At 41.8% G+C, this 13941-nt stretch overlaps 1 protein-coding gene across 2 annotated transcripts in view; it reads left to right on the top strand.

Annotated features, from left to right (window-relative positions):
• Window positions 1-13941, top strand: part of LOC100645026 (protein zerknuellt 1) — a 101967-nt gene that overhangs the window by 52897 nt on the left and 35129 nt on the right. For both annotated transcript variants that reach the window (XM_003400797.4, XM_048411659.1), the window contains one exon: window positions 1638-5576. In XM_003400797.4, the coding sequence (XP_003400845.1) occupies window positions 5204-5576 (373 nt within the window). In that variant the 5' untranslated portion in view covers window positions 1638-5203. The remainder of the gene's footprint in view (window positions 1-1637; window positions 5577-13941) is intronic.

Here is a 13941-nt window from a genome sequence, read left to right as displayed (position 1 = left end):
AAAAAATGACAAATGGTTGGGAAAGGTGAAAGTCTGTTTGAAATTCCGAGGAAAGTTCTAATTTATCAATCGAGCCTGCTTATTTCCGAGGAAGCAATATGTCAGGTTGTTATTCAAAATAAATAAGCAATTATCGTAAATAAATGCGAGTCTTGTAATTAAAACTTTCATGCGCGTTTCGGGCTAAGCGAGTATAATAATTTCGAGATTCATAAATCAATCTTAGAACAAAGAAAATCACAGCTCTACGATCAATGGCGAATAAAACTATATCTTGTCAAGACCTGCTTTTTTATAATAATCCTATGATAAATAATTCGCACATTCGAAGTAAAATATCTTTATAACAATCTTATCCTTAATTTCTCCCTTTAGTCGAATTCTTCATTGCCATCTTTGACATTCTGTTTTGAACATGAAATCTTTTCGTAATAAAATAACCGTGTGATAACCAAATAGTCATAAATATAATTACCGAGAATGCGCGAATCTATATTCACCCTCAATCTTAATTTTTGTAATTCGTTCGCATTATCAATAATTCACAGGAGCAGTAGAAGCGATTATAAATAAATAAAGAAACAAATAATGGAAAAAGAAGAGAAAGAATTTACCCACAATTAAAATGAGTTTCGAATTTCCGATAAAGAGTCTTCGAGTTACATCATCCACGATTATCTATCCTCTCGGAAGAGTAACTAAATGAAAGTTTGCAAACTGAACGAAAGGAGCGGAGGACTCGCGATGGAATTAATCATGACCGCGTCACGACGATCATGTCGGGATAATTTGTAAAATCGCGGAAGAGGGTTCTCAAATTTGCAACGATCTCGTGGCGAGTTGGATGAGCCAAGCACGCCCCGGGGAAGAACTTATTCATAAGATTATTTCCCATTTTCGTCATGGCGCCGCGCTGTATCGTTATTTAAGTTTTATATTAAAGCACCGGCCCCGCCACTCGTTTGCCGCGCTTTTTGATGGACGAGCGGCGCGTGTCCTGCTTTCCTTCAACGGATTCGCCTAAACGTGAGATATCGTGCCCGATCAATTTTTCATAAGGTTCGGTCCGCTCTCGCGAAAACCGCGCCATCGCCCACGGAATTTTCACGCAACATCAGGGAAATTCGCCCCGTCGCCGCGCCCGTTTTTCTTTATTACGAACGCGAACAGAGATGCACGCGGCAAGACGCTGCCATTTTTTATCGGCCAGACGATCGCCTCATATGTCCTCCGATGCGATTACCGGATGCGTGACGATTCTCCTTGTATTATTCGGAGTAAGATCGGAAATCTCGAGCACGGAATATCTCGCAGTTTTTCAAAAACTTCGTGCAATTTAGAATTTTACATAGAGTGAATACATTTTTCTTAGAACTTGCGAGGATTTTCTGCGTTTTTAACTCGATGTTTGTGAAATTTAAGATGGTCAGTAGCTTTAAGATTTTCCAGGCATACGCCACGAAGCAAAATATATCTCTTTAAGTGATAATTTACAATTAGACGATTCTGATATTATTTCTATCCTGCTTTCCTTTGTAGAATCTAAAATCTTCTTCCCTTGGAACGACAAGTTTTGTTCACCTAAACCAAAATTCTCCGTTCCATCGCCAGAAATAACGAATCGACATGTTTTTCAGGTACCTGCAGCTTTAAATTCCCCGGAATCGAAGAATTTCCACGGCAAAGATCCGGCAAGCTCAGAGAAGCTGATTCCGTGAAAACGGAAAGAATCCGGGGGCTCCGCTTTAATCAAGGTCGAATGTTCATTCTCCACGTCCACGGTCGGGCTATCAAATACAATCACCGAACGTGCGGCGTCTTTTTCCTTTTCCCGTAGCGACCGGATGCACAGTCTAACACACACCCTCTTCACCTACCGAAGCCAGAGTCGATTCGTTCTCGCTCTCACGAATTGAATCCAGCCCGGTGGTGGTGAAGCAGTTTCTGGAGGGAAGATGAAGGAGCGAGAGAAGGTTGCCCTGGCAACGACAGAGGGTTTCTCGACGTTGGTTGCCCGGGCAACCTCTAACCGGCGATCCCTAAATATGCGCCAGCAGGCCAGAAGTGGCGTGAAAGAGGGAGGGAAAAGAGGGTGAGAAGAAGAGGTCGAGCCTGTAAGAAGAGGAAAGGGAGAATCGGGATGAGAGAAGAGAGATCCTCGCCACTGGTTGGCAGAAGGAGCATACCGGTGGGTTGGTAACTGTTACCGCGGAAGGTGAGGAGACCCAGTTAATTACTAAAGCGTTTTAATCGTCGGCAAAGTTCCGACGGCACTCGGGAGTCTGGACCAAAAGGGCTTCGGAGAATGTGGCGGCTGTGTAAATTAGGAACTCGCCAGTTTCCCTCTAGACTGTGTACACGAGTTTGTCTACCACGTTCAAGGAGCAAACCGGCAAGTTTTCACGGGGTGGGACGCGCGGTACGCGAAGCAGTCGAATCTTTATTCCAATCGTCTTATAAGATTTTTACATTATTTTCTTACAAGAAACGAACGATGCGTTTGGCGGGTCAATTTCAATTCATCGATCTTCAGAATATTTATTGACGTTAATAAGCATATTCATAATTCGATTAATCAATAGACAAAACCTCAAAGTGCTAAGACAGAACATTTGTTGACGTTAATAAGCATATTTATAATTCGATTAATCAATAGACAAAACCTCAAAGTGCTAAAAATATGCTCACCGATTCCTCGATTCACAAAACAACAATATTCGTCAACGTATTACTTCGCGCTTGACCCAGCCAAGTTTACGTAAAGGTTACACAATTTATCAAATTTCTTATTCAACTTTACTTGCTGGAAAAGGTCATTACATCAGTTCCGTAATACAAAGTAACAAAATACGAAGCAACAGACGATGCCGTGGATCTTCAGTCAACACAAGATCGTTGAAAAGCGTCGAATTTCGACGTCGATCGGCGCAATACGTTCACCTATTCATCCAAATAAACGACGACACACCGGTAACCAAGCTAGCCCGACGTCCCGCGTTAAATAACTTTGCTTAACAAGGTGCTGCCGCCACTGTAAAAAGATTACGTAAGCGGTAATGGCCGCCAGCTCCTCCTAAATTCGAGTACGAAGAGTTCCAGCCACAGAGTGCACCGAGTCGGGAAGCAAGGCGCGAGAAAGAGAGGATGATAGAGGCTGAGGGGGAACAGGAATGGCGAACGAGAAGGAGGAGGAGGTGTAGGAGGAGGGAGAGGCGATACGACGCCCGGTGGCGGGGGTTAATTTTAATTTCCTAATTTTTCCCACCCCGAGGCACAGGTAATTTCCTCCCCAGAAGAGAATAGATGTAATTACTTAACGCCTCCGAGCTCAGAGCTCCTCTTATTAAAAGAGGATCGTGCCCTCGAGGGCTGGAGGGGTGGAAGATACTCGTCTGGTGGGGGTGGGAGTGGAGTGGTGGAAGCACAACAATCGTCGGAGGACGATCGCGAAGAAAGGGAAACGTTGTCGGGCTCGTTCCCTCGAAGATGAACAACGGCGGAGATCAAGCTTCATCGTGCTTTCGATCGTCTCTGGCTTTCCTGGAATATTTCTGCGTCGATCTCTTCAAGTCGGTATTCGTGCAATCCTCCGGAGGACAGTTGTGAGTTGTTTAATAAAAAAAAAAAAAAAAAAAAAAAAGAGAGAAGGTGAAAGAAGAAAGGAGGAGAAATAAAGGAAGGAGGATAGTTTTTTGTGGTGGAAAAAATTTGAACTTTGTAGAAGTGCGCATCTCGTTGACGACATTAGAGGCTAAGGTCGACGCTGCTGCCTAGGCTCCACGACAGGGGTGGTTTGCCGAATGCTGTGGGGAAGGGAGGAGCCATCTTGCGGCTGCTTTCAGGGCAGCCACCAATTGATTCATCCCCACTACGGCACCACCATTACTGCAAGGAAGGGGCGTCGATTCAATTCCAGGGCAAAAAAACCGTCTACGAGGCGGAGTTCGCTTCGTAATCCATCCGTCCTCATTGGCCAGGAATAGAGTGGCACCCGTGAACCCACCATCTGTCCGACCAATCCAAAGCCTCTGGGTGGCGACCCAAACCAGTTTTGACTCCGTGGACAGAGGGGAGCCGTTGACTTCACTCTCGAGGCAGATAGTGCTGTGCCGTTGGCTCGTGCCGTAGTGGTCCTAACACTAACAGGTCCTTGCCAGCAAGGAATCCCTGGAATCCGTTCCGTTGCGCGCTCGAATTCATCCCACGGACTGCCAAATACACAAATACGACCCGTGCTCTTCTCTAATCTCGTCAGCTGATCGGTGTTTTCGTTGCTGCTGATTGCGTAACCTGATGTCCAGGTACGACGACACCGTCACCTTTAAACAGTTTCTAATAAGTGTGATCGTCGACCAGTGCACCGTGGACTTGTGTTTTCAACGATGGCCCAGTTTCCCTAGTGACTTTTGCGATTTGGCGGGTTCATTCACAAAATTGACGGAAACATGAACATTCAGAGTGAAGATTAGATCCCGGACGGAAAGTTTGATCTCGGAAAGACCAACAATGAGAAATCGTGGCGTGAAACTGGAGTGTTAGTTACCGAGGCTGTACTCGCGAAAGGACTAAATGGACTTTCGAAATACGTGTTTCATGAAATTCTGCTTGACTAACTTGGTGGGATTATATTTTTTGGGATTTGGGAGAAAATCGCCGAGGACTTTGAATAGTAGATAAAAGACTGAAGCATAGAAGCTGAAAATACTGGCAGAAAGAATTTACATGGAATCCTCGATGCAAGAATTCTCTTAAAAGGCGAAAAGGTCGATTGCCATTGACGGAAACCTCGAATTACGCCTTCCGACGGCTGTCGACTTACCACGAGCACGTTCACTCGCAAACACATTCGCCATCCTTCACGATTACCGATCTTCAATAAACATGATCAATCTCGCTGCATATATCTAAAAGGAACTTCTAAATTCCATCAATCTTAAACTTAAACCTTCCATGTAAGATGTAAACAAACGATTCCTTGGTACATCATCGAAAACTTATCTCACGTGCGTCGTACTCTGAAATTGAGGTGTCCAGACCTGTAACAACTGTTCTCGTCGAATGTCAGTTCCCATGAAGTTGAGGAAACCACGTCGATCGTTGAAAGTATAGCGTATCGAGGATAGAGTATAGAGAGGGATATAGATGCAAAATAAGTGAAATCTCTCCGGTGGAGAGACAGCCAGTCGTCAAGTTGGTCCCAAACATGGTCCTGGAACCAGGAGGTGGTCTGTCCTTTCCACTGCCTCCTGGTAGCGGCTCTACTGGTTCCGGTGGTTCCCTCCTGACTCCGGCCAGACTGTTCCAGAGGGCGACACCCGTGTTTCCGTTTCATCTGACAGGATGGCCACCACATCATCCGGTCCTCGGACAGGTTCAAAGCCAGGTACAGCAGACGATGCAAGCTCAGCATCAAGCAGCCGCGGCCGCTGTCAGGTTCCTCAGTCATCATCATCCTCATCATCCGCATCCGGCACTAGGGAACCACCCCCTGGTGCCGGCGATAACTAGCCACCATCCGACCGCCCATCATCTTCATCACGGCGCCGATCACGCCGACGAGGATGACGAAAAGAAAGGTAAGTGACTTTTTTTGCGTTACACTTCAAGCTAAGCACCTTGAAATAATGAGCGCAGCTGCGAACTATCGCCGCGAGGATGGCCACGCTTGTTTGGGTTTCGGTTGTTAACATCTTCTTCCTGAATTAACCTTAGGACTGTCAAACATGTCAGGATGAATCAGCTTTACGGTTTTTATTTTTGATATTGCCGACAATACGCAGGTGTTTTCGACAAAATTGCTGTCTTCCTCGCCACATTAACGCTAGAATTATCGAATATGTTAGAATGGAGGGGTTCAGATCTTTTATCTTTGAGATAAACTGAAAATATCATACGATAATGAAAGCGATCAGTGTATTAACAATTTTACTAGGAAATAAGATACCGAGGTTCATTAAAAGTAAAAAATGTCTTATACAAGTTCCGAGAGAAAGTCTGCCTTGTTTATTTTCGTGTTAGTATAATCATAATCGCATAGTATATTCAGATACGCAATATCAAGACAAGTTCGTAGTTTCAGTTTTAATGGAGTTCAGAAAAGTTAAATCCTTTTGCAGTATAATTATTGTTACGATTAAAATCGTCCGTGTTTCTATAGTGATCCTCTCGAACACCTTAGTTCTATCGATGGAATGTTTGTTTGACAACTTTGCATTAATATTCCTAGTTTTATTATGAGTCTTTCTTGCTTGTGTTATTCTTAAATTCGTGACTGCATATGATGTTTTGATATGTTCTATTTTAAGCTGCTATGTTTATAAGGGAAAATGCAGAATGACTTTACGAGAGATATCTGATCCACTTTTGCACTAAATTGAAACACAATTTCAAATTCATTGCCACATTTCCTTGCTACGATAGTTTGCATACTTATAGCACGGTAAGCTGCAATTTTGAGGCAAGTAAGATAGTAAACTAGCAGGTTACTTACTACTTTGTTGCTTGATTTACAGTGCGAATTAAACCCCGTGTTATTCTCGTGCTTCTAATCTATATTAATAAGATTAGAAACTAGCCTCTTTACGTGTCTGATAAAATTACGAACAGGTTCACGTCGAAAAATTCAGTTAACAGTATAATTGCGAACGAATCCTTTTTATAAACACCTTATATTTCATATATTCTCCAGATTCTTCGACTGAAACTTTCGTCCTAGTAATACAATGGTAATTTCAACGAGCCTTGTTTTTCCTTTCTTTCTTTTCTCAGATATTTAAGTGTATAACGTACCAACAAGAAGAGCAAAAAGATAGCTTGAAATTTTAATACAGACTCGCGTATTTCTACGTAATAAACGCAAAGTAATTTCATCCATTACAGCACGCTGTCCTACGGTTGTTTATATTATTCTCCTCATGAAGTATAACTCAGTTGAACATTTTGCACGGTGACATAAACGTTACTGTTACGCGTCTGGCCGCGACTCAGAGCACAGTCAAGTAATTATCATAAGCTGGGTTATTTATAATACGTAAATACACCGGAATATCTCCTATTAATATTTAACATCAACTCAATATCTAAAACCAGTTTACTCCTAAAACCACACCGACAAGCTACCCGTTGCAATTTTCGCCATCTCAAAGTACGTTTAACAAGCAAATACGCTCGATTACGATACAGTTGCTGGTCACCCCAAATACCAGAAGGCTCGCGTTCGAATCTAATATCAGCGATGCATGTGCCGTTTGGTACCGTTTCTTCTAGATCAACCGAGCCTTTAACTAGAACGTATTTTCGAGATACGTTCGGAAAATGGTCTATAGGGAGTGTCGTAACACGGTCAATCATAAGATCGTTTCTGACGAGCCCCTGGGATCGCTTACAGGGTTAGCCCCAATCCGCAACGCCCTTTTTCCACCCTTCCTTCGAGCTGACGGCCTGAAATCACGTTTCGTGTACGAGATCGAGGGTGGAAATCTGTTTTTTACGTGATCCCATTCATGTCCCTAACGCTTGTTTATGCCTCGAAGGGAGCGCCACTTAACTCCATCCCTGTCCGACTTTGGGCGCAACTTTTTCTGTCCGTTTCGTGAAAACTCGCGTAAAACCACGGCGATCTTAAAACCATGTCTTCGCTCGTACGATTTCTGCCTTATTTATCGGTGGCAGATGAGTCGCCGTTTTAGAAAACGGTGCTCGAATCATCATAGATTTACGAGCGCCATATAGATTCAGAAGCAAACTGTTTCCTTTTTTCAGAGGTAATTTTGTTGTTAGCGTCCAAGCGATATTCTGAGTCCTGCACGCGCAAATGCTCGGTAATTCTTTTCTTTACCGCGATGCAGAATCTTTTTTGCTCGTAAATTTCCGTGGTTTTTGCGTCATAGACTTAATATTATCAATTTGTGTCTGAAAAAGTGTTCCTTATCGTCGTATTTCATTGCCTAAATACACATATAGTGTCATGCTATGAACATCAACAATCTATTAATCAGTGAAACAGTATCGTTCTTGTCCTGTTATATTACTTGCCATCTATATACTTTCTGCACTCCCCGCAAAATCGCAACATTAAATTAGGTGGCTTGCAATTATCTTCTGAAAAGGTAACGACTTTTGGTTATTTCAGATTCAAGTTTTGAAGAAGTCTGCCTCATAAAATGACGCAATAGTAAACAGACGTGAAACAAATTTTCTCCAATTATTAGCTTAATTATATAATAATTATATTATTACAATACATTATTACAATAAAATTATGTAATAAAAATGTAATAACAAGCGAAATAAAATACATTTCGCCACGATGTACGGACACAACTTACTGCAGTCATGAAAACAATCGTCCCAAAATAATTCAGCGCGAAAATTAGAAAAAAAAGGACGATAGAGGGCCACTTAAGTGATACTTCTAAGTCTTTCGAGCGTTTTCATAGCACGCGGCGCGGTTAAAATACTTCTCTTTCTAATTTCGCTAATGGGCCAACCAGCGTAGGCAAGCGCACGTAACGCGAACTGCATGTGCGCAACCTAACTAATGAGTTCCGCGAGTGTTGAACGTAACGCTGTTTAAGATAAACGTGTCACGCCTGACAGCCGTGAGAGATCTGCTCCGCGAAGTTGTCTTATTTCCTCTCCTCTTTCTTCCCTCGTATCTTTGAACGTCTCACCGAGCCTCGTTTTCACTGAATTTATTGGCCATCGCAATCAATTTCGAATGATCTCTAGGAACCAGCATCTTGTAAATAGCCATCGATGCGCCTGAAAACGGTCGGAAAGCGTATTAAAAAAAAAAAAAAAAATTGGAACATTAAAGGGAGAGTATCGGAGGGAGTATTAAAAAAATCAGAGAATACGTGGTACTCGTAAAAGATTGGCAAACAGTGTCGTAATTTCAGTCAATGTAGTATAAATTACATTTTTACGGTACTTCCTTCCGTAGACGTCGAATATAAGGTATCTTTTTAGACGTTTAATTTGTATGTAATTGATAAAATGATATAATAGACTAGAAAGTAACTGACAAGAAACTGGTAAATTATCGGGAATGCCGGATCCCATCGACATTTAATTAGACGAGGGAGTAATCGAAGTTCAGCCGTCGATAATCGTCGGTGGTTTTATTGTTGCGCCGCCGTTTTATCGTCCTTGCTTTAGTCGATTTCTTGTTGGGAAATTACGTGAAATTTTGTATTCGATCTCCTACGAGCAATTAATTCCGAGGAACTGTTCACGACGAGTAATTATTGTGAACTGATTATAGTCCACGCTCAGGAGTTATTGAGTTATTTTAGTAATAAGGATAGCTTGAGGAAATTGATCGGTTTTCGTGGAATTGTAATTGGAAGTCTGCTTTCTGATGGGCCACTGTTTGATACACGTAAATTTATTTTTATATATATTATTTTCCTGCCGAGCTTCGAAATAGTTTCGTGTATTCCCGGCCTTCTCTTAAATTTACCTTCCAGTCTATAATTATAAGAGTTGTTTATCCCTTTAGAAGCAACATCAATCAGGTAAAACTAGGTTCTTTGATCATGATTCTATGAGCTTTATCACGTCGTTGACGTTAAGTCTTCGATTCTTCTATTTAAAGATCTATCCACTTTCGCAATCGGAGATTTATAGCTTCTGTAGATAGATTGGGGATATTTTTGCTTATTTACTACAATGTTGCATCGATTATGTAAGCGATCTATGTCGCGTATCTACTTCTTTCTACATTTTTCCTTTCCGCTTTTCTCTCGTCGTTGATTTTCACTTCAATTACAAAATTCCTGTGGTCCCGAACGTATCGGGAATAAACGTATTCAAAATCATTAACTCTGTGTAATAATAGATCTGAATCGTATTTAGAAACCACGATTCTAAATCAACGTTCCCACACTCGACCCTCACGCCTAATCTATTTAAACCGTACTATCTAATCGTCGCTATTCAACAAGCCACGAAATAGAACGTGCGGAAAATTGCGCAAATTGTTTCTATTTACTTAATCTCGCGACAAGCCACGATGCATGGCGTGTACCCTGTTGTAACTTTAATTAAATCCGCGTCGCTAAACTCGTTCGCTGATTAATGATTTCATCTTCCAGTTTTGATGTTACACTTTGCCAATATTGCATTCCTCCAACCTTAAACGAATGGCAAGAAATAAAGCGAAGGAACATAGCGTAAGAAACAAGCTTCACCGTAAAGGTTACTTCTTGTAACTAAACTTCGGTTAGAGATAACAATTGAACAGAAGTCGACACGGTCCGGCGTTTAATGAAGCGATCGCGAAAGCGTTTATCTGAATCGACCGATGGAATCCAATAATTTCCTCTTTATTAGCACCGCCCCGGAGCGGCGGCTAATTACAGCAAATACATTATAGGAAATTAACGTTCGGAGAATCGTCGACGCGTTGATCAGTGACAGTGGCTTAATTAATATTCCGCTCGGGAATAAAATCCAGATAAACCGGCGAGAAAGTGGCAAATCGAAAGAAAACGAGAGAAAAAATAATCCGTCGCTCCGTGACTTCGTATACATTTCTGACGTGAGATGATTCTGCTGGCGAGACCTATAATAGCTTTGAGTGTCTGCAATCGGTGAATTGGTCCAGGTTACCGCGAAAGACCAAAGTTGCGACGTGGCGGACGCTAAAGTTAGTTGTTCATTGCTCGAAACTTGAGTTTAATTCGCTCCGGTATGTCAGTTTTGGGTTTTAGACAAACACATTTAGGTTTGCCTGTTTAAACCTCGAAACTGTTCATGCTTGGGTGTTCTTAATTGGACCGTATTTAAATTTATTCTTCTAGATTGTCGCGGCGGAAGAATTTGTGTCTAGAAATTCGTAATCTTTACAGAACATGTACTTTAATTAATCTGGTATAAAATCTAACACAATCATAAACAAACAAGAGGACTTCTAGAGATTATATTTAGTATTGTAATATCCTTTTATTTATAATATTGTCATATCTTGTAACCTACTAATGGTTAAGTGAGCCATACAGAAGCTAAACCAGTCAACTCTGTTCTTCTAAATTGTGGTGAAAAAATCAGTGTTTAGAAATTCGTGATCTTTACAAAATATACGCTTTAATCATTCTAATATAAAAACTAACATGGCGATAAACAGACAAGAGAACTTTTAGAGATCATACGTGATATGAAATGTCAGTGAATCTATCTTGTAGTATACTAAGGGTTAAATGAGCTACACAAGATCTAAACCAGCCAACCGTGTTAAGTATAGTTACATAATTTCTCAAAAATGAAACTCTAAAGATCAGATCGTATAATTCACTACTGAAATTAAAATCTTTTTAAAAGAGCGAAACTGATCAATTTGACTCGAATTCAGAACACACGAATAGACCTTAGATTACTTCTAAAAACCCAGGATCACCTTCTACGTAAATCTTCGATCGAACAATCACGATAAATCTCATTGTTCGTATTATTCGATGAAAATCAAAGTTCAGAAACCTATTGATCTGCTTCGAATCTCGATCGAACGTCTCAAACGTCGCGATTAATTACACGCACGGTAACGTGTAAGCCTCTAGCTTTTAACGAACGTCTTCGCTTATGGACGTGGAGCAACGACAATTTTCCTGGCCACGTATCCTAGACGCCGAAGAAAACTCTAGTTTACATAATTGTCCCTCGACAGGATGCTCGCATAGTCGCGTGCGTACGCTTTAGACGATCGTTCAAGTTCTTCAGACGATCGTTAGAGCACCGGCGAGAAATCGTTGGCCTTTTGCCGTCGCGTCGGTACACGCCTATCCGGTGTTTGCTCCTCGAAGCTCGGCTTCTAAATCGCGGCGATCCGTCTTGATCGCTCGATCCGCGGCTACGTTCGTGGAAATTGCACGATCTACTCGGTACAGATTACGTGGAAACGCGTGAATAATGACCGGTTCGCGACACCCGAGCGATGCCCGGCCGGCTCGGATGAAGTCCTCCGCGACGATGAAAGCGGGAATGCGTTCGTTCCGATCTATATCGCGTTAATTTCTGTCCGTGGAATTGCACGTGTGATCGATGATTGATGACGTCGTGTTTCACCTTCGCTTCGTTTTTAGTATTCATCGGTTTTTTAGATTCAACGGACTGTGGATTTTAATTTTTGCAGATGTGAACTTTTCTTTAAATCATTTAATTTGGTATAGTATTTTTGATTGTGACTAAAGGTAGTTTTGGGAAACCACGACAACGTATTTTTAAAGAATTTAAAATTATTTACGGAAATTATATACTCTTTAGTTAAGCGTAGTTTTTAAAAATTGCGATTGGGTGTTTTAACTGTTTAAGTATCATAGGTAAAGAACAACAGGAAAGTTTTGTGCAGCATAGATATCATTAATTTATATTGAGTCAAAAATTTCTAATTTCAACTCAGAAATTAAAATTTATTTATACAGAGATATATCAGGTGTTGCTACTATATCTTCTCGATGTAATTAAAAAATACACGTGCAAAGATCTGTTATTGCGTTACAGTATTAGCTTGTAAAACGTTACGTGTCTACGATGATGGATCTTTTCATCCACAGATTGAGACGTAACGCAAAGACATGTTGATAATGTGATTTATTCGAGCTTCCGTAAGCGATCTCAACGGAGGATCGTTAATTCCAAGATTATTTTTTTATATCTACCGCGATCCCATCGATTCATCTTACCCACTGCTTTCATCCAACTCGACAAATCAGTGGTTTTTGTGTCAACCCGCTTAATGCTAGTTCGTTCATTCGGTCTAATCGTAAAATAATGACAGGATGCCCCACGATAACGCGACCGCTTCTGAAAAGAAGCCGAAGTCATTTGGATGCCACGAAATAAGAAGCGTCATTCCTTCCACGTATTAGATTCCAAAACCAAACCCTAGCAAATACCTAACTACTTCATTTAAAACAAAAAGCACAAAAACAGAAATGAAACTCAATCAACCCGTAAAATGAATTCTTTTTCCATATGTTTAATCCGTGACTGATAAAGCGAAGTCTATCACACCCTAGCAGATTTCATTTTTGTGCTACTATAGAAAATACCCGTTTTGAGACATTGTGCGCATCGGTAATTTTTATTTCTGTCGTAATTTGGAAAATACTCCCGTAAAACTTGCTAACAAATCGATTGTTATCCTAGTTACGAGTTAAGAAAACATACACGCTCTTATCCCAATATCGTTACGAATTTCTCAGGTATTCGTCGGAAATTCTCCCAGGATTCGAGGCAAGAAAGTTGAAATGGAAAAGCGATAATAGCTTTAACCCAGGCTCGACGATAGAGAGAAGGTTCGATCCCCGTCGACTCGGTTGAGAAAAACGCCAGGGAAGAAGCTGGAAATCGGCGGCGGGTTCCCTCCCCCATCGGCTAGGGTGGGGTGAGAGGGTGTCGTGGGGTCATAGTCGTGTAGAAAAGGGACAAACAAAACGGGGACGGCTCCGGGTAATAACTTAATTTAAACTAAACTACAGTTTAATAATTCTCGGCCAGGTCGGCCGTGGAAGATGCAGCGGGCAACCAGCAATTTCAGAGCCGTCGTTAACTGCCGGTCGTTAGTCCCTTTTCAAAACTTCTTTCTTTCTTTCGCCCCCTCTTCCATCTCCAATGGGATCCCTTTCGCCCCTGACTGTCTATCCCTTTCCTCCTTCTTCTCTCTCTATCCTGTCCTCTTTTCTCTCTTTCCTCTCGGTTCGTCTCGCTTTTCTTCTTCCACTCGTACGGATCACCATCCTTCGCTTCTCGCGTTCCTCTGGTATCGGCAATAACACCAGCCAACGGTGTTACTACTACTAATGCTAACGGCGTGGCTCGGTCACGAGCTAATTTTCGAGCGTGGCTTGCGTGCCACGCTGTGAATCTCGCCACGGGCCCCCAGAAACGCTCGCGCCGCGACCGACAAATTGAATCGTCCTCGGCCTTCGTTCGCTCTCGGAT

This window comes from Bombus terrestris, chromosome 14 (assembly GCF_910591885.1).
Source record: "Bombus terrestris chromosome 14, iyBomTerr1.2, whole genome shotgun sequence".
Lineage (NCBI taxonomy): Eukaryota > Metazoa > Arthropoda > Insecta > Hymenoptera > Apidae > Bombus > Bombus terrestris.
Note: the sequence above shows the minus strand (reverse complement) of the source record. Positions and strands in the feature narration are given on the sequence as shown.